This window comes from Dermacentor variabilis, unplaced genomic scaffold (genome assembly GCF_050947875.1).
Source record: "Dermacentor variabilis isolate Ectoservices unplaced genomic scaffold, ASM5094787v1 scaffold_12, whole genome shotgun sequence".
Taxonomy (NCBI): domain Eukaryota; kingdom Metazoa; phylum Arthropoda; class Arachnida; order Ixodida; family Ixodidae; genus Dermacentor; species Dermacentor variabilis.
Genome location: NW_027460280.1, coordinates 8,906,179 through 8,933,756, shown reverse-complemented (window position 1 = coordinate 8,933,756; position 27,578 = coordinate 8,906,179). Strand labels below are relative to the sequence as shown.

Here is a 27,578-nt window from a genome sequence, read left to right as displayed (position 1 = left end):
TACAAGGCGAATCGTACCGGATCGATGCGGTCTCATTCCTACGGTGGCTGTGCGATCTCGAAGAAATGCGCGGATATAGTTGTACATACGAATTCCACAGTGTGAATGTGCAACATTGCGAAGGATGAGGTCATGTTCAACATTATCGAATGCCCCTTTTAGGTCTGAGGCGATGAGTGCTCTCGTTTGGGCGGACGACGGAGGTGCTACGACTTCCTCTCGCAATTGTAAAAGCACATCTTTGGCAGACAGATGAGCCCGATATCCGAACTGAGAGTTAGAAAAGAATGATTTTTCTTCGAGGAAGGGCTGCAGACGCCGCAGGAGTAGATGCTCCATGAGCTTACCAATGCAGGATGTTAGGGAGACGGGTCGTAAGTTTTCAACCTTAACAGGCTTGCCCGGTTTGGAGATCAGTGTGATGTCAGCGTGTTGCCATGCTTGGGGAAGCATGCCCTTGCGCCAGCAATCATTGAAGATATGGGTGAGGTGGTTAATATCCGCGTCACTGAGGTTACGAAGGGTGGCGAATGGGATGTGGTCGGCTTCCGGTGCAGTGTTACGGCGTAGGTCTTGTAGGACCACCTGCACCTCGTCAGATGTGATGTCTGCATCGAGCAATTCGTTTGCCTTGCCTACATAAGGGTAGTCAGGGTACTGCGGCGGCGGGCCTGTGGGTATGAAATGCTTCTCTAGCTCTCTGAGGAGTGTCGAGACATTGTCCCTGTACTCGTGCATTAGGATGTGCAGCTGTTGAAATGTTTTTCCCTTTGTTGTGGTGGGATCTGTGAGTGAGCAAAGAATCGACCACGTTTTTGCTGTGCTCAATGTGCCTGAGAGGCGATCGCAAAATCCTCGCCAGTTATTCCTTGTAAGGATCTCTGCATACTCCTGAGATTCCTGTGCAATTTGATCTATACGTTTTCTAAGTTTGCGGTTGAGGCGTTGTCGTTTCCATCGTCGTGTCAACCCTCTGTGGGAGTTCCAAAGATGAAGTAAATGCGGGTCTATGTCTGGTGTCTCTGTTGTGGTGCACAGTGTGCTCGTGGTGGCCTCTAGATCTTGTGCGAGAGAGTCAAGCCAGCGTTACTACCCTTGGCGTTCAGGTGGGTCCTCTCGACGTTCCCTGAATTTCGCCCAATCCGTTATACGCACTAGTAAGATCTTGATGATGGCTAGTTGGTTCATACTTAGAACTGAGGTGAAACAGTGCGAAATAGACGAGGACACAAGGAAACAAATACCACAGTCAAGCGCTGACTGCCAACTGGAAGCTTATTTGAAATTCACCGGACATTTATACCTTCTTCAGCATAGGCATGCGCACATCAGTCGCAAAAACATCTGCAAATCAAGATTTTAATCTTTCTTCCAAAAATGTGATTTCTTTTCCCGACAAGGCAAGAGAGGGAGTGCTTACGCATTTATCGCCTTCCTTTCTTATATGAAAGGCCTCTACTATTTCCCTTTCCTTCTTACTATTTCCTTTCCCTATGAATTCTGTCTTTTCAAATATGGGGGTGCATTGACACTTGTTACAGTGTCCAGATAAATGACTCCCATAGCCATTCTTTAGGTTAGTGCTGTGCTGACGAGCTCTTTCATTGAAGCATTGTCCCGTTTGACCTATATAAGATTTCCCACAGCTGAGCGGTATTTGATAGATGACATTGCGCCTGCGCATGAACAAGCGCGAAAGGAACCTGTGCACCACTAATCATAAAACTTGTTTCACTGAGTGCAGGTGCAATGTCATCTATCAAACACCGCTCAGCTGTGGGAAATCTTATATAGGTCAAACGGGACAGCGCTTCAATGAAAGAGCTCGTCAGCACAGCACTAACCTAAAGAATGGCTATGGGAGTCATTTAGCTGGACACTGTAACAAGTGTCAATGCACCCCCATATTTGAAAAGACAAAATTCATAGGGAAAGGAAATGGTAAGAAGGAAAGGGAAATAGTAGAGGCCTTTCATGTAAGAAAGGAAGGCGATAAATGTGTAAGCGCTCCCTCTCTTGCCTTGTCGGGAAAAGAAATCACATTTTTGGAAGAAAGATTAAAATCTTGATTTGCATATGTTTTTGCGACTGATGTGCGCATGCCTATGCTGAAGAAGGTATAAATGTCCGGTGAATTTCAAATAAACTTCCAGTTGGCAGTCAGCGCTTGACTGTGGTATTTGTTTCCTTGTGTCCTCGTCTTTTTCGCGCTGTTTCACCTCAGTTCAAGTTATACGCACCATTTCGCTCGGGCCTGCGCATACCCTGTAATGACAAGGTGGTCGCCACAATGTAGTGGTCACTACCAAGGTGCTCCTCTAAAGGCCCGTGCGCAACGACTGGGCCAGTATTGCGCACGAAGGTAAGGTCAGGGCAGGTGTCACGAGATACGCTGTTGCCCATCCGAGTGGGGTGCTCTGGGTCGGTAAGCAGTGTGTATCTCATGTTACAGATGGCATTCCATAAGCGGGTCCCTTTAGCCTGCGATTTAACGTAACCCCATGCAGTATGCGGAGCGTTAAAGTCGCCGGCCACCACACAAACCCATCCAAACCTACCAAATTCTGTTAGTAGGTGCTGAAAACAGTGTGTTTGCGAATGGGGGGAACTGTATGCATTGAGTATAAACAGACTCACTGCGTTTACCTTGCGTAATTATTTCTAATATTTGGTGAGGAATGTCAATGTTAATGGTATGCATGCGACATGTAACATGTTTCGAAACTAAGGCTCCCACAAGAGGAGAGACACCCGAGAGCGTGCTGTAGCCAGATAAAGAAGGCGTGCAATTAGCTTCCTGTAAGAGGATGACATCGGGAGGGTTCGTGGATGTGGTGATATACTGCTGTAGGGAACCTCGTTTTCGGCAGAATCCCCTACAATTCCACTGCCACACCACTAGTTGCTCCGCGTTACGCGGCGGCATCATCATCGCGAGAGGAAACAGGCGGTCGTGCATAGGGATGCGGGCGGCGGGTGCCCACATTAGAAGGTTGCAGCCGAGAGCCTTGGTCGGAAAGCGCGCTTTCGTTGTTACCGCTAAGCTCAGGAACTTGCATGCGTGCGAAAGTGCACTCTATACATGATTTCACTTGCTCCGTAATCCCTATTTGAAGGGCCTCCATTTGGCGTTCTATCCTGTCCAGAGCCGCCTGCATACTAGTGCTCATGTCTGCCACCAGCGCGTCCATTTGTTTTTGCAGGCGCTCACAGCGCGCCTCCATGTCACGACGTAGGCGGGCTATTTCTATTAGAGGATCGGGATTTGGTAACGAATTGGTAATAGGGGAAGGGGTAGGGAGAGACTTACGGGGCGGAGTGAGCTGTGGGGGACCCTCCGCCCGACCTACCTCCCGAGGCGCCTCCATTGCTGTTTTCTTCTCCGGGGTCCGCTGCACCCCTGAAGGGACCAGGGTCACCTTGGCTGGGGTGTTGGTCTGCAGGGCCTTCTTGTAGGGTTCTTGGGAAGATGGGGAAGGAAGGCGCTTCTCTGGGAGGCGCACTGATGCCTCGCGGGATCGGGACAGAGACTTGAACTTGCGACGGGATCTCGAACGCGTCTCCGACCGGACTTTTCTGGTTTCCTTCGTTGGGGCGCGCGACGTTCGGGTCTCTGCCGTATCTGTGGTAGTGGTCGGGTCGCTGGAGGGTTGGAGTTCACGCTGCTCTTTCTCGAGAGCTTTCCGCACCCAAGCTTTGTTCAGTGTCTGCTTAGCACGCCGCGGGCAGTTTGGATCCGCTGTAGGGTGGGTCCCGTCACAGGATCTGCAGTGTGGGGTGCACGGATGTGATGGCGTGGGGTTGTCAGTCCCGCACGTCGCGCAAATGACCACGTGCGGCGTAGGACAGTAATCAGCCCAATGGCCGAGCTTGTGACATATCTTGCAAACCAGTTGGCGGGGTCGATGGGGGTAGCAGCGGAGTTCTGCACCACAGAACCGCACGTAGCGAGGCACTTTAAGTCCTTCAAATGTTACCAACGCAACGTTGGTTTGACCCATCATTCGTGCTTGAAGTATTAGAGTTCCAGGAGCCACAAGCTCATCCACTAGCTTGGAAGACGGTGCACCGGGCAAAAGGCCAGGAACAATTCCCTTGCATGAGTTGTTTGGGGCCGCAAAATATGTCGTGATGGGATAGACCCGCTGACCAAGGTTCAGCTCCCTCACCTTGTACAATGCGTCGGCTACGTGTGACTGGGGTGTGCTGATGATTGCCAAGTTCTGCTGAGGTCACAGTCGGAATATGATGTCCTGACGATCGTCAGTGGTCAAGCCGGCTGCACTCCATAGAGCACTGGCGAGTTCTGGGCGCGTCCACTTATCAAGGCAAAGTCCTCCGTGAGGCCGCAGAATTATCTTTTCATCGTGCAAAGGAAGTTGAGGCAGGTTCTGATTCCGAATGCGCTTCCGTACGGTAGGCTGGGAGGCGTCCGGAATGCCCAAGATGTTCTCGGAGGGTTGAGTCTTAGCGCGCGTTTGCCGGATGCGTCGCTTATGTATGACTGTCTTCGAACAGCCACCTGTGTCGTCATCAGTTTTGTCGTCGTAAATGTTCGGGGCAGCATCTTCCTCCATCCTTTCCCCGGTCGGAGTGTCCACCTCTCCCTGTTGGGAGGGAAAATTGGCGACGATCCCAATCGGCAGCCACTCCCACGGTATCCACTTTGGGCGTCTTCGTTGTTGTTGAGGAACGCGCGGCGGCATTCTCCGTCGCCGATTACGTCTTCTGCTCGTTCGAAAATGACGTTGCGGTAGATAAATGCTCTATCGAAACAGAGCGGTGAATTGGCCGAAGGCCCTTTGCACGCCCGTTTAGAACATGGGCCTCGAAAGAGCTGGTCGCTTGGCGCTCTTGGTTCATGGTGTAGAAAACACGCCAAGGCAGCTATGGCCCCGGCAGGCGCAGCCGCGTTGGAACTGCTTCTTCGCGACGAGGATGTAACCAGGCTTCAAGCTGACCTTAACGCCGTTTCTGCGCGGTGAAATTCATGGTTAATGGAACTAAATGTTAACAAGTGTAAATTCATGCGTGTATCTCGAACTACCAGTGAACCAGCTGTGTACTCCTTTAATAACGCTCCATTAGAATTGGTAACAACTTACAAGTACCTTGGCCTTCACATCACTTCGATCTTACTTGGAATACCCACATCACCCATATAATAAGTAACGCTAACAGAATGCTAGGTTACTTACGACGCAACTTTTCCAAAGCACCTTCTTTCTTAAAATTAGTCCTCTATAAAACTCTAATACGACCTAAACTTGAGTGTGCTGCTTCAATCTGGGATCCTGGTCAAGAAAACCTAATGCACTCACTGGAAATGGTTCAGAATAACTCTACTCGTTCCATTCTTTCTAACTATAATAGGACCGCGAGTATAAGTGCCATGAAATCTAGCCTTAACCTACAGTCCTTGTCATCACGTCGAAAAATGTTCCGTTTGTGCCTTTTTCATAAATTATTTCATCACCCACTGCTACGCAACAAACTTATTTCTCCGCCTCCGTATGTATCGCCCAGACTAGATCACATTCATAAGGTTGGCATTTCATTTTGCAGATCCAACACTTTTTTTGCAGTCATTTGTACCATGCACTTCCAATGAGTGGAATCTCCTCCCCGCCTCGATGGCCAATATCGCAGATCACCAATTATTCAAGGATGCCATAGCTAGCACGGTATAACTAGGAACCTTTTTCTTCATGTTGTTCAACCTGTACTCACAAACGCCATAGCTAACGCTGTATATCTAGGTGCCATTTGTTAAATAGTTTTGTATATACATATATGTATATAATTTTCTGCACTAGTAACTCCTGTTTGTTGAATTTACCCGTTTTGCTTGTAACCACTCCCCTCTATAATGCCGTAATGGCCCTGACGGTATGATAAATAAAATAAATTTAAAAAAAGGTGAAAGTGAACGTTGGTTGTCAGAAATATGTGAGGAATAGAAGGCCGCACCTAGACTATTTTGGAACCACATAAAATTATTAGGCAGGACGTCAACAACAATACAACAACAAATCCTATATGAAGATGGACACAAACTGGAGGGGGAAGCGGCAATAAATTACATCCGAAAAACAACAGCTGAATCTTTCCAAGGCAATGACGAGGTTGTATTTGAAGAAAAAAAGAGCATGAAAGAGAACCAGGTGGAAAAGGAGCTGGTGCTGACAAATTTCAACTGAAAGAAAGCTGAAGAGAAAATTCCTAAGCGCACAGCCACAGGGCTAGACGAGGTTCCCGTTAGGCTGATAAATGAACTAAGACCAAAAAGTAAGGAAGCTCTAGTTAAAGCAGTGGAAAAAACTTTAAAAGATAGATGAATACCAGACAGTTGGTGACAAAGTAGAATGAACTTAGTTTATAAAGGTAAGGGAGAGAAAGATAGAATGCACTCGTATAGACCGTTGACCATTACATCGGCAATATACAGGGTAGCAATGCAGGCAATCAAATTAAAGCTTCAAGCATGGGCAGAGAATAATGGCATTTTGGGAGAAGTTCAGAATGGCTTCAGAATAGGTAGGCGTTTGGACGATAACTTATTTGTTCTTACTCAGCGTATTGAAATATCAAAAGTAGAAAGCAGACCGTTATATGTGGCCTTTCTAGACATTACAGGAGCCTATGACAACGTAGACCGCAACATTTTGTGGGATATTCTTGAAGGGGAAGGCTTAGGTGACGATTGTCTACAGCTTTTGAGAGAGATTTACCTAGAAAATACCGTTTTCATTGAATGGGAAGGGATGAAGAGTGAGGAGAACGTTGATATCAACAAGGGACTGAGGCAGGGGTGCCCTTTATCCCCGCTGCTGTTTATGATGTACATGGTGAGGATGGAGAGGGCGCTAGAAGGAAGTAATATCGGGTTTAATCTCTCATACAAACAGGCGGGTACAGTAGTAGAGCAGCAGCTCCCAGGTTTATTTTATGCGGATGACATTTTGTTGCTAGCTAACAAGCAAAGTGATTTGCAACGTCTGGCTAATATCTGTGGACAGGAAGGCAACAATTTAGGTTTTAAACTTAGTGTTAGAAAACCAGGTGTTATGGTATTCAATGAAAACAGTGAACACACTGTGGAGATACAGGGCCAGGAAATACCTTGGGTAACAGAATATAAGTACCTTGGTATATGAATAAACAAAGGCAATGGATATATGGAAACACAGGAAAAAACCATAACAGCAAAGGGGAAGAGAAATGCGGCCATAATGAAACAGTGATATGGGGATACAATAGGTACTAGGTGCTCTGATGTATGTGGAAAGGTGTAATGGTTCCAGGACTTACTTTTGGAAATGTGAGTGTTTGCTTTAAATCAGGGGTACAGTCAGGACTTGATGGGAACCAAAGGTCAGTGGGTTGCCTCGCATTGGACGCTCACGGGAAGACTACAAATGAAGCTGTGCAGGGTGATATGGGCTGGACCAGTATTAAAGTGAGGGAAGCTCGCAGTAAAATTGAGTATGAAGAACAACTGAGGAATATGGAAGAAAGTAAATGGGCTGGGAGAGTGTTGAGGTATCTGTACAGGAAGAACATTGATTCACAGTGGAGGAAAAGAACTAGGAAGCTTACCAGCAAGTATGCGGCCTGTAGGGTGGGTAACACAGCAACAAAGAACGTCAAGCGGAAAGTCGGAGAGGCTGAATTAATCTCATGGGTGCCGGCAATGGAAAACAAACCTGCCATGAGTAACTACTTAAGAGGAAAAAACGAAATCAGGAAAGAAACAATTTATGATAACTCAAAGGGAAGCTCATTACTTTTCGAAGCGAGATCGGGATGCCTTAGAACACGCACCTATAAAGCGAGATAGAAGGAAGAAGAAGCATGTGCTTGCTGCGGTAAGGCTAGGGAAAATATTGAGCATGTTTTACTAGAATGTGAAGACGTCTACCCAGCGGTCGATTTAGGCATCACTGGCCTCCTTGAAGCCTTGGGTTCAGCGAGAGCAGAGGGAAAGTAAACATGTCCGCAATAGAGATTAGCAAGAGGCGATTCGAAGATTGGTGGAGGCGTACAACGTTGGCGTTGTTTATGGGAATTGATCATTTTTTTTCTTTATTTCTCTGTTAACATAGGTAGGACATTAGGCAATAAAATAAGAGCTTGGTGGCGTAACCTACTGCCCCGTTCCAAAGGGGATGCTCATAACATCCATCGATCCATGTATCGCACACTCTACACAGCATAGTTCGGTGCATGTCATGCATCAGCATCCTACTTGGTGTTCTACAACAAAACCTTCTTTGGCTTTTCCTTCGATTTTTTCCATTGCTGCTGTTGCTGTCTTGCACGCCATGTCGGGGGGTGGTTGGTGTATAATGTACGTGGCAGGGGTGTGTGTGGCTGCAATGCCCTCTGGAGCTCCCTGGCCGTTGCCATAATGCAATCTGGAACTCCCCGGCGGTCAACACAATGCTCCACAGATGGTTTTAATTGCACGTGAGCCCCCGCAAAAGCATTCCAGAAACTGCTGCACTAAACTTTGTACTCGCGTGCAACAGCCCGGAGGTGAGATAGAATGGCATACAGAAGAGACAGAGAATGCGTAAAGCCAACACCGTGACAAAATGTTGAAGAACAACCTTGCCACTCTTCGCTCGTGGCAGCTTGTATACATGGGAGGAACGTGGGAGAAAGGAAAGGTGCCGCCAGAAAGCATGCTTCGTTCGGGGCCACTTCAATAAAAGGAACGTTGCTACTAAACAGTTGTGGACAAACTTTTAAAAAAAGAAAAAATAATTTAAGGTACAGTACGGCACGTTTCTGCTATCTTCTTAAATATAAACATGTTTGTGCATGTGGACAACTGTCGCAGGGCTGTATTAAAGCACCATAGCACCATAGCTACAAAACGACAATATGCAAACAGTCATCCATCAAATCAACACTTAAAGCTGTCACAAAGTCTACACCCTGCAACACTAGTGTGTGCGATGCAAACCTGGGAGGCCAGCGGGTGCTGGTTTGTTGGGCACGTGGCAGCAGCCACTTCTCGTAATGCTTCAATAAAAGGTTTTGTTGCCCCTCTCAGCCCCGACGTATGAACAATGGAGCAAAATAAGAAAAAAAGAAGCCTCACTGTGTGTTCTGTGTACTAAGCACACAAACACAATTGCATGCAAGCTAACGTTTAACATTACATAACAACTGTCCTATGCTGTCAACATCATCGCCAAAAATCGCCTATGAACGCAAACCACGGAGAAAGCTTCGCTGACATGAATTCCCGCAGTGCGTGGAATCTGCATATTTTTTTTTCTTGTTTCCAATACTCCTTGCCTAGTGTTGGCAAGTCACAAGCATTAGTGGTGGTAGATGTCGCCAAACACCTCATGACAAAGAGAAAGGGTGCTCATTCCAGTACGGCACTGGGCTCACTCACCAGGCTCTTCTAGTCAAAAGCTATCCCTGACTCGCTGAAGAAAGGGGCAAACTTCCAGCAAAGGGGATTTAAATTAAATGGTGCTTTTACTGCAAACAAAAATTTTTAATTTTTATTCGCAGCAGAGTCTGAATAATCCATCAGCTACTCTATATCACCTTATATTAGTGCGCATACTTAAGTTCCCTCTCTTGGGTCCCTCAACTGCACCGTCAATTTATAATTGTGACCATCTAACAACCGCATAAATATGGTAAATAGTTGACCATATCTTGGACGTGTTCGCACTTGACTGTGGTAGCGCTACTTACTCCATAAAACTCTGATCAAAACTGACTCATTTCTGTTGATCCAATGCATAACGGTGACTGAAATGTCTGATGCCATAGCAGATCTTGTTGGATTTTTCGGAGATGATGTACAAGCGATGCCACAAAACATGGCCGTGAATAAATGCTGTATTTACTCAAACCTACAGCGCACCTTCTTTTAGGAATAAAATGGGCTAGAAAATTGCCTGCGCATTACAGTCGGATACAAAACCAAAACTTGGCATTGGCCACAGCCTACTGTCAGAGCTGTCATCACTATCACAAAATGACAACAGAGCATGTTTTTCAGAAGGTTGCTGTTGCTTCATTTTGCGCTTGACTGCAATCTGGAGTGGTATTTTCAACCTGTAACTTTAGAAGAAACTGATTTCGCACAACTCAGCATCAGATGTGTCGGTGTAATTGGCCGCAGCATTTCTGGTGCTATGCCAAGCTGTGCAGCATAGTGCCAGGAATGCTGCCTACGTTGAGAAGTCTGACGCCGTTTGTGAACCTGTTTAAAATGAACTTCATAGTTCGGCAAAAAGTGGTCTTTGTATCAGTAGTTCGTTATATGTGGACTCGCCCATCAAAATGAACAAAAATTAATTATGCTGTAGCTCGCGACGACAGTTGCGATTCAATTTTTAACCTTTTTAAAGTTCTGACTGCTTTGTGTTGTACTTATTGCAGTCTAAACACACCTACAGATATACAAATAAAGCATGCAAATAAATAAATAAAAGGCACCACTTTGGTCTGAAAATAGGATCTTTAGTACTTTCACTTTTGTTCCCGGCACTTTTCCACATCTCAAGTTTACGTTGAAGGCGTCCTCTGAAGATCGAAATGTGCTGTTAGGCCCTTCGAAAAGGCACCCGGCTGGTTTCGATCACTTGCCATTTTGTGACTATGACTGTATCCACCGTCATATTTTCTTCGTGAACTTGCGATATACAGTTGAACCTTGCAATAATAAAATCGGCGAGGAATGCGAAAAAAATCGCTTTCAGAAGAATTTTGTTGTTGCAATTTTGTGCAACTCGGCCCCGGACGCAGAGCAACAGCCCTACCCACATGCAGCAGCGTTTCTCCCGCACCCGCTTGTAGCCACCGACGCGTCCAGTGCCGAGCATGGAAGTGATTGTATCGCGTACACCCGAAGGCAGTAGATTACGGCCCCTTCGCGCAAATCTACCTCCGGCGCTGTATCCGCATGCAATGCCTGTCAGTCGTCACCAAAACAAGCATTCTTGAAGGACGGGGTGGGTATTCCCAGACAATAGCTCAATCATCGCCCGATGTGTGGTACTCCATGCTGCTATTGCTACCTTAAGTGCCATAAACAATTCCACGTCAGTGGATTGCTTAGTTTTTGCTACATTTTTCTCACTGAGGCACACAGTATGCACTGCACTAGGTGTGCAAAAACTGTTGTCACGTGTCGGTAGCACCATGCATGCAGCTTCAAATAGGCTATCAATAAAAAAGATGGCGGCCATGACGCATTTGCAGTGAATGCGATCGCTTCAGGCGCTTGGTTGTTTTTGTAATAAAAAAATGCCAGTGCCCACAAAAATGTAATGTGGTGGTATTTTATGCAATTTTAGTACAATTCAATCACATTTGAGCACATTTTGGAGCCTGCTAGCCTTACATGAGTAGGTAATATGCAGGGTTATGTCCCGGCAAATTTTGTTGATACGCGATTGTAGTACGCGAGACTTAATTGTCGAGAGGTACGAAATGCATTGAATCCTATGGCCGTTCACCATGGAAATGAAAATATTTTGTTGTGATAATTTCATTGTTGTGGGATATCGTTATCGTGGGTTTCGACTGCAGTTTACTATCAGCAGGATACGAGTAGATCTGCGTATGATACTATAGTGTTCTAGATGGCTGGAAGTGGAAACCACTGTCACAGGCCAGCATTTTTCATACATCTTGCCATTATGGCTGCAGCATCGGCCACATGCGCGCCATGAGCCGCAAAGTTACATTTTTTTTAATGCCGCTTTGGCCAAAAAAGTGCGGAGTTGAAAGGTAGAACGCAATCACAAACCGTTATCAGCAGCAATGCAAATGAAGTGTCGAAGAACCGTAATCACTGGCTTGTGCCCCGACTTGTGCCATGTTGTGTTCACACTGACTCGAGCCGCGTAAATATCGATAGCAATGCTTGAGCAGCTGCTGCTTCAAATAATCCAAACAGCATGCGGGGCCACATGGAGAACTGTGCAGAGCGCCCAAGACTGCATGCAGTGCCACCCAGGTGCTGCACTAGTTTGCTGTACATTCTGGTGCGTCCAGTTTGGTCGCGCTTCCGTACTTCAGAACTTTGCGTGCACCCTCCTTTTACACAGAGTTTGAAGCGTTCATTGTAATAGTATGGTGCTTTTGAAAATGTCCATTTTACCTGGACAGAGTTTTAATTGGTAGAGTTGAAAAATCATAAATGCCATGAAATGTGGCCATTATAACAGATAGATTGTTATATCTGGAATCGCCATAAGTGGTTTCGACTGTAGAATTTCTGCTAGAATGAGAATGCATTAGAATCGGGTAAATATGGCAATGAAATATTGTTAATCAGTCAATTATGTCTTAATTTCCCATTCACTGCCGCATTGAGTAATCCAGTTCAAGGGGGGAGAACTGTGTGCATATGCAGACCAAGCCCTTGAGAAACGTGTCATTTGGTGTGCATATCCAAACACATTATAGGTGTGGTCCTGCAAGAATGTCCACATGGACTAGTAAAGTTCGTACCTGGATCAGTGTAAGGGAACGGTGGTGCTGGGAAATCATCCCTCTCAATCTTGGGGATCTCAGTGGGCTTGGGTGGCCGAGCACCCGGAAAGTGGGCCAATTCAATGGGCTCTTCATTGTTCATGTGAGGAGACTTGGGGCGAGGCACACTGGACTGGATCGTGTCCACTGGAAAACCAACATATCTCCACATTCAGACACATTGGAGCAACCGCATAAATGAACCGTGCCAGTCATGTGTCGCAGGTACATACCAAGAACTTGCATTCCTGGAAAAAAAGGAAAACTATAACATCTTGCACCATATAAAACAAATTCGGGTAAAGTGCCTCAAAAGCAATCTTGACTGTATAAAATTACTAGTAAATTTAATACTTGCCTTGTTTTGTGTGAGGCTTGATTGGGAGCTTTCTTCGATTTCCCAAACCATCTGAAAGAAGCAAGGCCAGTTTAAACGGACCATGTTTACGGCATGCACAATCCCACTGCAACCAGACACGCAGCTACTGCATCCTGGCCCGGCAAGCCACACAGCCGTGCAATGCAAACCTCTTGTTCAGAAGAAGGGTGCCAACAAAAGTTTGCCCACCGGCAAGCACCATTCATTACTTGTGGCAGCTACTGGCAGCTTAGCTCATAAACGCAATTCTGGTCAATTTTGCTTCGGACTAAATTGGCTCATCAATGGCAATGATTCTGTTTTCAAAGCAATTTGGACCAACTAAACATCCAATTAGTTTTTCTTCTACTATAGACAGCTGCAGTGCCAGCATTTGATATCCGTGGTTATTTCCCTTTTATTTAACTACACAGATGTCAGCACATTTTCAACACCTCAAAGACAGAGCTCATTCAGTCTTCGTGTTCTACAATATAGATGGCCGCCATTTTGTCAGCACTGGAGAGAGGTGTTTATTGCAGTCTGTTTTCTACTACATAAAGTGCACAAAGACTGCATTTTGGGAATAGCACACTTTTTGCACCTCTTGGCAGATTTCGAATGATGGCATCTACCACTGACAGCTCACAAGTGAGTCACATGTGCAAAAGAAAGCTGCTCAAACAGTGAAAGTGATGCCCTAGAATCTTGTTCAAGGAAAGAGGATGACAGTCTTCTACTGAAATTGATCATTACGTTAGTGAAAGTTTGCGGGCACAATGTGAAGAATCCTACTGAAATTGATCACTACGTGAGTGAAAATTTGAGGGCATAATGTGAAGCATCCAAGAGCTTACTCCCACACTTCGTGGTTGCACTCACACAGAGGTGGACATGCATAGCGTGCATGTGGCAGACAATACAGCAGTGGTGGCTTTGCACTTCTGGACGGCACACAACCGTGCGGTCGGAGGGTTTTATTACATAGGCATTCCAGGCACACTTCTGCCGTCGCCGTGATGTTCCATATATAGTTTAAGTGTGATAACATCGTGGCTGTGTGCTGTAGGTGACGTGTGAGGGCAAGCCGACAATGGTGGTTCGATCTCACTCGTGCAAGAAAGGAAAGCAGGGACAAATTGCGCCGCCTTCCATTGCATGCGAGTGCAAGAAACCAGGGGGTTGGGGTTCTACTCCAGCAGCGACCGCGTATCTTGAAAGCAATCTGCAATGGGGACAGAGTGCGTTGAGTGTCAATAGCTTTGTGCGCACTGTGTTCTTGCCCCTTATTTTGCATTAAAGCGAGAGGCAGCACGAAGGCCAATGTGGTTGATGCTGCTGCCGCACTTCCTCACACCAGTGTTTCAACAGCCAGTTTCCGCGCTCATCAAGTGTGATGTGCTCATGATTGGTCACTTTTGCTTGTACATGCGTGACACCATGCCTGTTAATTTAGTCAGTAAGCGAATACTTACAAATTTATATGACCAACAAAATTATTACCCTTACTTCGTATAGCTGTCTCATAATTTGCTGTTGCAATCGATGCTTTGCATTTAGGGTGAAACTGCGACTTACATGAGGCAGTGATTTCAAATTGAATTTTAGGGCTAAAATAAATGCTGAGAGTCCAGTTTTTAATTTTTTGAAGCCATATTGGCACCTTTTCTCTGTGTTACAACATTAAATAATAGTTGCACAATCATGTCATGGCCCCTTTAAGGTAAAGGAAACCATTTCTTCAGGCCTTCCTACAAGCCTCAATCTTGTGGCAAACATAAACACCTCTTAGGTGATTTCAAAAAGAAGCAGTAGTAGAAGGATTTTTTCAGATGCAAGAGCAAATATTCAGTTAATAGGAGATGGCAATATAAGAAACCTGATATAGTCTCAAATAATCTCTTGAATCACTGTGCACTTATTTGTGCCATACATAATCAATTTTTTGATGTTTTCGCTACATTAACAACTGAGCCATTGTCAAGTGTCGCAAATAAACTTGCCATATGTCCTGTGCAACAAAGAATGTGAAGCTGGGATGGAGATGCAACAAGTTTATAATTAATATGGAAGATATATTTAATCACTGTCTAAGACTACATATTAGTGCAGTGAAGCTGATGTGGGCCAACTCATGGGTGAAGATCTCGTTGAGTCTACTCAAGGTCCCCTGAGCGTGGTTGTGTCCGAGGCAGTAATAAGAAATGAAAGGTACTGTCAAGGTGACTGACACCAACTCGACGTAACAATAGCAATAATGCACATGATGGAAACCAAATATATAAACAGTTTACATGCTTGGCCCAACTGTCAAAATAAAACAGACATGCATGAAATTGCAAAACCAAAAGTGTTTAGTGGCCCTGTTACGTTTTGGCCGAGCAGGGCTCCGAGCCGAGACAGGAACACGACGCCGAACGACATTACTTTGTTGTGGCACAGCTGCTGCCGGTTGATACAAAGCACCCACGGCGTGGCTGCGCTGTCCTTTTTATCAGCCTTGCCTTCACAAAGAGAGAGGGAAACACAACCCTCCTCATGATAAGAACCATGCACGACAGCACCTTATCTCACTGACAGGCTCGCCGGGCTTCGGTACTTGGTGTAGGCAGATGCATGTGTGTGAGCACAACAGCCCTTACTCTGCTCCCCCTAGAATTTAATGGCTAGAATTTAACATTGCATGAATGTTTCAAGACATGCAGTTTAGTGTTCATGCCCTTCTGACAAGTGACAAGCAATTCAATTTTACATTTTTAGGACCTGACATAAATCAAGCAAGAACGACATGGTGCAGCTTGCATTGCGAAATTGTTAAATGTACGAGTCATCACAGAATGTCTGTGGGGGCTTAATTGGTGCTTACCCACCAGCAAAGCCTCTTATAGAAGTACCGTTTGTAGTGTCTCGCAGCTTAATCGTATAGAAGAAATCGTACGGTTTCCAACATGATAAAAACTGGTTACAAGGGAAGCCAGATTCAACAGGCCATAAAGATCACCATTTGCATGCCCAATTACAATACAGGGCAGTCCACTTGTAACGAAATCAAGAAGAACGAAAAATTTGATCGTTATAACCGATCATCACTATATCTGGACTGCCGTAAAGAGAGAAAAAAAAAGGCTGCCACATGACTTTGCAGCTCCAAATCCACATTTGCCAATTCCACTAAAGAATAGATACTGTACATACTTATGGAAGAGGCTACAACGCCTCAGTGGCATAGCCAGAAATTTATTTTGGGGGGGGGGGGGGGGGTCAATGTTGACGACTACCTCTATGTCCCCCCTCCCCCCTCTCGTACACACACACACACACACACACACACACACACACACACACACACACACACACACACACACACACACACACACACACACACACACACACACACACACACACACGCACACATTGTTTGGGATATAATTGGCCTTAGTGATATTAGAACTGGTGAGGCTTATACATTGCTGAATAACTGACATATCCTGTGCTATAGAGGTCTCCCAGATAAGAACCAATGTGGGCTAGGATTCCTAATCCATAAGGACTAGCGGGCAACATTGACGAATTCTACAGCATTAATAAAAGGGTAGCTGTAGTCGTAATCAAACTTAAGAGGTATAGATTAAAGGTAGTACAAGCCTATGCTCCAACATCCACTCACGATGGCAAGGAAGCAGATCAGTTTTATGAAGATGTTGAATCAGCGATGAGAAAAGTACAAACTCAGTATACTGTAGTAATGGGTGACTTCAATGCAAAAGTGGGGGAAAAGCAGGCTGCTGAACAAGCAATTGGCAACTACAGCGTCGATTCGAGGGGCGCTAGAGGAGAGATGCTGGTTGAATTCGCAGAAAGGAATAAGCTTCGAATAATGAACACCTTTTTCAGGAAGCGTAGCAACAGAAAGTGGACCTGGAAAAGCCCTAATGGTGAAGTAAGAAATGAAATTGACTTCATACTTTCTGCTGATCCCAGCATAGTGCAGGATGTAGAAGTGTTAGATGGGGTAAAGTGAAGTGATCATAGGTTAGTGAGGGCTAGGATTCACCTCAATTTGAAAGAAAGAGCAAAATTGGTCCAGAAGAAACAGGTAAACCTAGAGGCAGTAAGAGTAAAAGCAGACAAATTCAGGCTGGTACTCGCAAACAAATATGCAGCCTTAGAACAGAGAGATGATTATGGCATGGAGCTAATGAATGAAACCATAACTAGGCTGGCTTCAGAGGCAGCAATTGAAGTGGGAGGCAAGGCACCAAGGCAACAAGTAGGCAAACTCTCCCAAGTAACTAAGGACCTAATAAAGAAACAAAGAATGAAAGTGTCCAAATCAAGAGATAAGATAGAATTCGCAGAACTGTCGAAACTGATCAACAAAGCGAAAATAAATGATATTCGAAATTATAACGTGAGAAACACTGAAGAAGCCATAGAAAATGGACGCAGCCTGAAACCAGTGAGAAGGAAACTTGGCATAGCACAAGTACTGCACTGAAAGATGAGCAGGGTAATAACAGCAATCTCGAAGATATAGTAGAAGAAGCGGAAGAATTCTATACTGACCTGTACAGTACCCAGAGGAGAAAGGATGCCTCTATATTAGAAACAGCAATGAACAGGATAAAGAAACTCCTCCAACTAGCAATGAGGTCAGAAGGGCCTTGCAAGACATGAAACGAGAAAGAGCGGCAGGAGAAGATGGAATGACACTCGATTTAATCAAAGATGGAGGCGACATTATGCTTGGAAAACTCGCGGCTCTTTACACGTAGTGTCTATCGCCTGCAAGGGTCCCAGAAAACTGGAAGAATGCAAACATTATACTAATCCACGAAAAGGGAGACGTTAAAGAACAGAAAAATTATAGGCCCATTAAGCTTACTCCCACCAGTATTGTATAAAATATTTACCAAAATAATCTCCAATAGAATAAGGGCAACACTGGACTTTAGTCAAGCAAGGGAACAGGCTGGCTTCAGGAAGAGATACTCTACAATGGATAACATCCATGTCATCAATCAGGTTATCGAGAAGCCCGCAGAGTACAATAAGCTTCTCTATATGGCTTTAATAGATAACAAAAAGGCATTTGATTCAGTAGAGATTGTACCAACACTCAGAGGCATTACGTAATCAGGGAGTACACACCGCTTATGTAAATACCTTGGAAAATATCTACAGAGATTCCACAGCTACCTTAATACTACACAAGAAAAGTAGGAAGATACCTATAAAGGAAGGGGTCAGACAAGCAGACACAATCCCTCCAATGCTCTTCACTGCGTACTAGGAAGAAGTATTGAAGTTATTAAACTGGGAAGGCTTAGAAGTGAGGATCGACGGCGAATATCTCAGCAACCTTCGGTTTGCCAATGACATTGTTCTATTCAGCAACAATGCAGACGAATTACAATAAATGATTGAGGACCTCAACAGAGAGAGTGTGAGAGTGGGGTTGAAGATTATGTGCAGAAGACAAATATAATGATAAATAGCCGGGCAAAGGAAAAAGAGTTCAGGATCGCCAGACGGCCTCTAGAGTCTGAAGGAGTATGTTTACCTAGTCAATCACAGGGAAGCCTGATCATGAGAAGGAAATTCATGGAAGAATAAAAATGAGTTGCTTTGCATATGGCAGACATTCTCAGCTCTTGATTGGAAGCTTACCATTATCATTGAAAAGGAAGGTGTACAATCAGTGCATTTTGCCAGTGCTGACATGTTGGGCAGAGACTTGGGAGACTGATAAAGAAGCTTAAGAACAAGTTAAGGACTGTGCAAAGAGCGATGTAACGAAGATTGCTAGGCATAACGTTAAGAGACAGAAAGAGAGCGGTTTGGATCAGAAAGCAAACGGGTGTAGACTACATTCTAATTGACATCAAGAGAAAAGAATCGAGCTGGACAGGTCCATCTTAATGTGCCGGGGTGTAATGCGCCGGGTGTAATGCTGGGTGTAATGCGGGGTGGAGGGTGTGATGCGCCGGTTAGATAACCGTTGGACCATTAGGGTTACAGAATGGGTACTAAGAGAGAAGGGAAGTGCAGTCAACGACTGCACAAGACAAGGTGGAACGATGAAATTAGGAAATTCGCGGGCACTAGTTGGAATCGGTTGGCGCAGGACAGGGATAATTGCAGATCGCAGGGAGAGGCCTTCCTCCTGCAGTGGACAAAAAACAGGCTGATGATGATATATATGGAGGTTGTACACCACACAAAGACAAACTCCTAGCACTTCCCAAGGAAAAGCTCTCAAACAATGAAAATGGAATGTTTTTGCATTGTCAAAACACCACTTTGCTTAGCTTCTGAGAAAAATACTTCATTGCTAAGGCGTGCAGCCACTTTGCGTCAAATTATGCTATCATCCTTATGCTATTCTAAATATCACGATAGTAAAAAAACAAAAATATAGATTACAAATTGATGCAGTTATATAATGTATGTCAATGACTTACGGTATATGAGATGGAAAAACAAACAACGCTAAAGTCAGGGCCAAACAAAAACAAGACAAAACACTATCGTGTATCTTATTGTTTGCAGGCTAGACTTGTTGCTGCACAGGTAACAGTGGAGATCACCATTGTTTTCTAGCCAGGACTTCTAATGGGTACGGTCACAGCTACGTACTGAAGAGGGCGGGCACTATTTTGCAAGTAGTCTATCACTCAATCTTGCTTTCAGCATTGTGGGCATGATATATTATTCTAGATTTAAAAATACAGGAAGAAGAGAGAAATACAAAACTTTATTAAATGTTCTTGCTGGGGTAAAGGAGGCAGGGGGCCGGGAGCCCACAGTAGCCCCCTTCCTCAGGTGGCGACCAGACCTTGAGTCTTTGTGGCATACGAAGCTTGGCCTTAGACCTTTGATAGTATCATATGATGCAAGTTTCACTCACTTTCGGTGATCTGCTGTCCGGCTTGTTTGAAGAGATGTTTGGAAGTAACTTGCAATCATGGTATTGCAGTTATCACACAACACATATTGTTATTTGATCAGACTCTAAAATTGACAAGGCAGACAGTCAGGCTGCTTTCAAAGAGGTTGCTTTCTGTTTAGAAGCATTTGTAAAAATTACGGTATCCGTAGTTCGCAGCAAAATAAGGGCCAGTACCTCCGAGAGGTTTGAAAGCGTTGTGCCTTCAGACAGCCCTTTATTCTGAAAATTGTCGAGACGTTTAGTTAAGATGGACTCTCCACAGCAAGCAGCACTTCTTATGGGTCGGTGAGCCCCAGCTAGGTGACTGGTCATGGCCATCTGGTGCTGAGCAATCGGGCAGTGACGAGAGGCTCTCCCTATGTACATAATTATCCACCAACTTTGTTCTTGACGCCTTTTATGCACATCCCCCACCCCCTCTCCCGCCCTCCTCATATTTATCAGCCTACTTCCCTTCTTAAAATTCTTTTCTATTAGTCTCTGTCACTCTTCCCATTCACCGGGTTGTTGAACGGCGAGGCGGCCCCTAACATTCTCCTATTTCTGTTTCTGCTTGGACTTCGAGGCCATTCACCTACCTGTCCTCCCACCTTTTTGTTGTGGCGGGTACTTAGTTTCCGTGGCCCAGCACCCCTGTCCTTGATATATTTTGCTGTGTGCAAATCGGCATCCTGTAGGTCCTTCTTGTGCTGTTTTTTGCCCTGTACCAGCCGTGGTTGCGTAGTGGCTATGGTCTTGGGCTGCTAAGCATGAGGTCGTGAGATCGAATCATGACGGCCCATTTCGATGAGGGCAAAATGTGAAAACACCTGTGTAAAATTTCCAGAGTTCCCCACTACGGCGTGCCTCATAATCAGATCGTGGTTTTGGCACAGAAAGCCCCAGAATTTTTTTTAATTAATTTTTTTGCCCTGTTTTCATTTTTAACAGTGTGTACGAATTAGCCTAACAGCAAGCTCTTTTCCAGTTTACTGACACAGTGATAGTCGGAGACAGTGGAAAGAAAAAGATTGCAAAAAAAGGGGGGGGGGGGAAGGGGTGGTGCTTATGCGTATCTTAGACAAGCAAGTCGCATTATTTTTGGAATGCTTTTCTTCCATGCAGCGTGGTTGACGATTTGGTCAAGTACCAGAAATGAGAAGCTGTTCGACGATACGAAGGCCTGCTGGGGAGCAACAATGCCTCCATGTTTTATGCATGTGCTCATCCTATCTTTATCTATGTGTGGAATTTTTAGCACTGATCCCCCCTCCACAGTTATGGTTAAAATGATCTGGGATGAGGTGGAGGCATGCCATGAGTGGGGCCGCAATGTCCTGTGCACAAGAAAGGGGGTTCGCCCCATGACAAGGGATGAGGTGGAGGCATGCCATGAGTAGGACCGCAATGTTCTGTGCACTAGAAAGGGGTTTGCACCATGACAAGGGATGAGGTGGAGGCATGCCATGAGTGGGGCCGCAATGTTCTGTGCACTAGAAAGGGGTTCGCCCCATGACACGGGATGAGGTGGAGGCATGGCATGAGTGGGGCCGCAATGTTCTGTGCACTAGAAAGGGGTTCGCCCCATGACAAGGGATTAGGTGGAGGCATGCCATGAGTGGGGCCGCAATGTTCTGTGCACTAGAAAGGGGTTCGCCCCATCACAACCCTTCCCCCCCCCCCCACTTCGGACTGCCACTAGCCCTTGCCTTGCTCTCACATTCAAGCTTTCCCCTTCATCACTGACACTCTTTCGAAGCCCACCTCCTGAAACTTTCTGCTCTGTGGGAAAGGAAAAAAAGGGGGGGGGGGTCCTCAGAAAATTTGGAGGGGGATCGACCCTCCCCTTGCTATGCCAATGGCACCTCCACTTTAGAGGGCAATATTTTGAGTGAAAATTCAAAATGTCCCGCTGGAAAGTGAATTTAGTTCCATTGCTGCTAGATGACACTAGCTGCTTTTTTGTCGACACCGCTCAGGCCAGCGCCACCGCGCCATTATTTCTTTGTGTGGCGTATTGTCTCGGCTGTGTTGGCAGCATTTTCCCAGTCAGATTGGTGGAATTTTACCTCTATAGAAGGGAGCCCCATTTGGTCAGACATTCGAGGTCGTTTGCTGCAGTGTTACGCCATTTGCACCTCTTTTACCCTCTTCTACAGACGCAGAAACACTACAGGGCCGTCATCGGCCTGATTGATGTGAGGGCTGCATCCAGCCAAGATTATAGAAAAAAGTGCAGCCCTTATACGACTATATATATGGTATTGTAGAAAGTAGGCTGTGAGAAATGAAACATTTATTTAGACCTGTAAACAGAGCGTCAAGTGTACTAAAATAGTCAGAAATCTGAACTCGCTTTTGTAGCAGTTTTACGTTTACAACTGCAATGGGCATCGTGTCCAGCTGTTGCGCAAACACTGGCAGCAATCCTTTAGCATGCATGAAATCAGTGAGCGACTCAAGTGCGCTTTGTGTGAACGTCAAGGTCAAAGACTTGCCATTGTCGATCTCGTCCCTGCCGCTGCTGCTGTCGACTCCATAGCTGAATGTCAATGTTTGTCACGACAACGATCACTTTGTAGGAGATTTTGCAGAACAAGGGAGCACTAACTGCACTAAAAAATTCCTCCATCGAAGCACCACCTGTTTCATAGTAGCCTGCAACCAGAGCTCAGTAATGTAAGCGGCTTCCACCATGTTGGTTTTACTATCATGGGAGTTTTTGCCATGGTGCACAAAGCCCTACTTTTCCGTTGATCAGCATGGCCACCAATTCCACCTATCGTGATTGCAGTGCTCCCGGTTTTCAGAATTGTTTATATCATTGACTGCGTGAGCTCATACGTTGAGTCTTGCAAAATTTGCAGCTTTGTCTCAAGAGACACAGCTTTGCGCTTTGTCGGCGCCATCTCTATAAACAGGACTATAAGCTGCCTCGGGGCTACTCCCATGGCATATTTCCATGCTTGCTGAGAGAGCCTGTAGAAAGGCGAGGGCATGAATGCACTGCTTTGCTTTTTTTTTTCGCTCTTTCTCTGCATGCATATGGAGCATGACTGTGGATGTGTTATTGTATGTCTAGCCTTGACCTTCTATTAAGTTATGACTTAAGTGACAACAATCAGAGGTGTCTCCGTGTGCCATGCGGTGTGCTGCATCACCATGCATACAATCATGGGGGGTTCCCCCTCTAATGCAGGTAACCAGCGAAGCACACAGGGAACAAGTTTTGGTAGGTTTCGTACTTTGGGTAGCAGCATTATTTTTAAAGTGCTGTTTACCTGGTACCCGGGCATCAAGCTTCATGAAACAAGAAACTGTAAAATAACTAGACAAGGAGGGCTGTTAACATGGAATACTCAGAGTAGTATGGAGTATGCACCAGGCGCTAGGGGCTGTGAATATGCTTCAATCGATTAGACGGATGTGAGGCATCGAAAGAATGTTCACTCGTAAGTCGAGCGGTGCCTGGGCAAGGGCACCTCGCCGACTCAGGAGAGCTGAAAAATGAATAACTACTCTCTGAAACCACAACTTTATTCTCTGGAGCAATAATAGCTCTGGATTACCAGCTGACCACTTTCTAGACGTGAATTTCATTGGGAGAACAGGAGCACTCCAAGGCACGCTGAAAGTGCTCTTTCCAGGCACGGCGTGTTTCAGTGGTCAAACAGGAGTGGGAGCGCTATCATCCAGTGGTAGAACAAGAGCAGTTTCAGCAGTTTCACTGCACTGAGAGCAGCCGGGAGCAGTTTGCGGTGCTCTCGCCTGAAAAGCGGAGTATGGAGAAAATCACGTGATTCAAGGCGTCATATCCTCCTCATTTCTATTTAGTTTGCTTCAGCCGGCAAGCACGGTGGCAATGGCAATGGCGACAGCCAAGCGCAGCCGCTGTTTTGGCCTCAGTTACTTTGACGCTGTTGATATGAACGAGCTCCTCAACGAACGATTCAGACACAGATACTGGTATTTCTAGTCCACCTTGCTTCTAGTCGGATGCATGGGGCACAGCAGCAGCAAAGCGTCTTCGCCTTGCTGAAGTGCTTGCAACACTCGATGGTGACAGCAGCGAAAGTTGCTGAAGCTCAACTTCAGATTCGAGTCAAGTTCAACGAATGACAGTAGTAGCAATGATGACGACTACGAAATGTATGCAGCGATGTCTCAACAGCTATTTTCGTTGCTGAAGCAAAGACAGAAAGGGGACTCGCACATTGCAAAGACTGTTCAGCTTCCAAGGACAGTGAGATCGTTAAAAGTGCCTGTTTCTTCTTTCTAGCTCAAAATAAATTTCCGCATCACATGGCCAGTGGTGGACCTCTTGGCAGCTGAATTGCCCTGAATGCAGGATGCATTGAACTTCAGGACCCACAATTTCAGGTAATTTTCGCAGGCGGAAACGTTGCGAGATGCATCGGCGTTGCACAAGTGGATGTTGTACGCTGACGCAAACCGGTGAACGCCCGACGATCACAACACTGTTACAAGTGTTTGCCGCTGTCCCACAGAGAATGTTGGGACGTCGAGTGCTTGTGTCACATGGTACATTTGTCCTCACGCATCCCCACATCCCCCTCCAACCTGCTCTTTGGATGTACGCTGCATTCCAGTGGCGGGTCAAGTGTTCCGGCTCTCACTGCACTGCCACCTGACTCAGCGCCGCGCTCTGCTCCTGTTCTCTCAATGGAATACGCCATAGGAGTTGCAGAGTAGACCATCCCCTGGGAACACTGGAGTGTTTCCAGGGGATGATTGAGGGGAGGGGTCAAGCCTCCCTTCCTCACCCTTTTCTTAAGGGAACAAAGTTTCAAGAGGCGGGCTCAGAAACAGCGACGTGAATGAAAGGGAAAGGTTGAATGTGAAATTCATAGTAAAATATTTTGCGGGCACAAGTGACAAGGACACAGTGAAGGGGAGACACCTGAGCATTGGCCAGAAAAGGGAATGGTGCAATGAAGAGGCAAAGAATTGGAGAAAGCATAGAGTGGGGCAAAAACATACAGAGGGCCTATTTACAATAATTACAGTGTTTACAATATATTAGAGCAATTTACTTAGACATTCAGGGGATATTTATTCATTTATTCAAAAGAACCTTATAGGCCCTATGGCAGGGCATAAAGTAAGGGGGGCATATTAAACAGTAAAGTACAAATTTCCAACAGGAACAGTGCTAAAAAAAGATTACCGTGTTGCACAATATTGAAGGCACTAGGAATACAAAGCAATATCTGAACGCACACGAACACTTGTTACTGTTAACAGAGCAAAGGAATACCGTTTATGAAAATGATATACAACATGGAAAAAAATGCATGATAACATACACTAGATTGGTCACTCGTGAACGGTATTAATGGAAAAGCATGAGTAACTGAGAGCGGAATGTGTCGGGATTAGATATGGAGGCTATGTTATCAGGGAGGTCATTCCAGAGATGAATGGCACGTGGTAGTGCAGATGAATTAAATGCATTTGTTTTACCGTAGATGCGCATGAAACTGAACTGATTATGTAATCTGCGTGAAAAAGAGTGGGGTATTTGTAGTTGTAACCGGGTTCGTTTATTAGTGTAAATATATTTGTGGAATAAGCACAGAAGAGCAATGTTGCGGCGGATATCTAATGGCGGCAACAGTAGGTCTAGTTTAATTTGTGTAATGCTTGAGTTTATACTGTAGTTACGGGATATGAACCGGGCTGCTATGTTTTGTATCATTGCCGTCATATTTATTAGGTAATTTTGATGAGGGGACCAAATTGGGGTGGCGAATTCTAACTGTGGCAAAATGAATGTTTGGAAAGCGAGTTTTCGAATGTTTGGCGGGGCATTTCGCAAGTTACATCATAGATAGCCAAGAGAATGTGATGCTTTGGCGCATGTAGTAGTGATGTGTGGGGCCCATGAAAGATTCTCTGTAAGAACAACACCAAGGTACTTATATGATGAAGTGTGGGAAAGCATAGCGTTATTAAGATGATACAAATATTTAGAATTTGCACATTTTTGGCTGAAGCACATCACCTGGCACTTTGTAAAGTTTAGTGTCATGAGCCATTTGTTACACCAGTTAGCGATAAGGTTAAGATCTGCTTGAAGTTTCAAGTGATCGTCAGTCGTGTGAATAGGATGGTAGATTATGCAGTCATTGGCAAAAAGGCGCATGCAGGAAGTAATCTGGGTGGGTAAGTCGTTAATGTAGATTAAGAAGAGTAAGGGGCCGAGGACGCTGCCATGTGGCACACCAGAGCTAACAGAAGAAGGCGGGGAAGAGAAATTGTTAACAGTAAACTGTTCTGGAAAATAAAGAAAATTACGAATCCAGGATAATGTTAAAGAGTCAAGTCGTAGGGCAGATAATTTAGAAATCAGGCGACAGTGGGGCACGCGGTCAAAAGCTTTAGAAAAGTCAAGAAAGATACAGTCAGTTTGAAGGTTGCAGTCCATGTTAAAGTGCAAGTCAGTCGTAAGTTCAAACAATTGCATGTCACAAGAAAATCCCTTCTTAAAACCATGCTGATTAGAAAAAAAGAAATTGTGAGCTTCTAGGTGGCTGTACACGTGGGAAGTGATTATGTGCTCGAGCATTTTGCAACATATGCAGGTTAAAGGTATGGGCCGATAGCTGTCAGGTGTATGAACATCTCCAGATTTGTGAATTGGTATTTTTCCTTTTAACCAATCAGTGGGTAACATTCCAGATGCTAGGGATTGTTGAAAAATATGGCATAAGATCTTGCTTGAGGCAGCGATGGTGATATTTAAAATCTTAGAATTAATGTTGTCAATACCGGCGGAAGTAGATATTTTGAGGTTACTAATGAGTAATTTAACGCCTTCAACAGTGATATCGATTGGTTCCATGTATGCGGCATCAAGTTCCGGAAAAGTTGGAACATTGGAAAAGTCCTCCCGAGTGAAAACAGATGAAAAAAACGTGTTGAATACGGTGGGGCAATCGGGGCTAGAAATAGGTATGTTTTCTGTTCCGTGCAAAGTTATGGTGTTAGTATCTCTTGTCGGAGATATGGTTAGCCAAAACTTTTTAGGATTGGAAGTTAGCAGCGATGGTAGGTCTTGAGAGTAATATTTATCTTTGGCGGAAGATATCGCTGAGCAGTAATTGTTTAAACTGTCTTTGTATATCTGCCAAGCCTCAGCAGTGCGCACGCGTTTAGCCCTGTTATAAGAACGCTTCTTTCTATTCCTTAGTTCGCGAAGAGACTTGTTGAACCAAGGGCTAGATTTGTCGTTATGGAGACTATCGGGACGTAACGGTCTACTAATGCAGTTAATTTGTACCTGAAGAGCACTCAGTTGTTTACGGATCAACAATGAAATGAAGGTAGTAGCACTTGGCAAAAAAATTCTTCAAGTTGGGAGTTAATCTCATCGTAATTTGCTCTGTTATAATCACGAATTTGTTTAGTTGTTGTGCCAGACACGGGCTTCGGGATGCTAACAGCTAGTTGGATGAGGTTATGATCACTAAAGCCACTCATATTTGAAATAGAAGTAATTGTGTCAGGAGCGTTTGTGAAAACCAAGTCCAAGATATTGGAAGTGCGTGTAGGGACCTTCACTATTTGGAACAGGTTAAAATCTAATGTTAGATTGATTAGTTCCAGAGACGCGTGACATGAAGATGACATATGTTCCCAGTCGATAAGCGGAAAATTGAAATCACCAAGAAGATAAACGTGGTTGGATGGACACAGCTGGAGTGCTTTAGCGACACTACCGCAAGTCATTCAAAAAGGAATGATTGCAAT

The 27,578-nt window shown here is 45.2% G+C and overlaps 1 protein-coding gene across 6 annotated transcripts in view; it reads right to left on the bottom strand.

The window, feature by feature from the left end:
- Unc-115a (actin binding LIM protein Uncoordinated 115a) overlaps window positions 1-27,578 on the bottom strand; it is a 593,933-nt gene that overhangs the window by 170,580 nt on the left and 395,775 nt on the right. For all 6 annotated transcript variants that reach the window (XM_075676601.1, XM_075676603.1, XM_075676600.1 and 3 more), the window contains 3 exons: window positions 12,875-12,925; window positions 12,750-12,764; window positions 12,496-12,663 (listed from right to left, as the gene is read on the bottom strand). In XM_075676601.1, coding sequence (XP_075532716.1) covers window positions 12,496-12,663; window positions 12,750-12,764; window positions 12,875-12,925 — 234 coding nt within the window. The remainder of the gene's footprint in view (window positions 1-12,495; window positions 12,664-12,749; window positions 12,765-12,874; window positions 12,926-27,578) is intronic.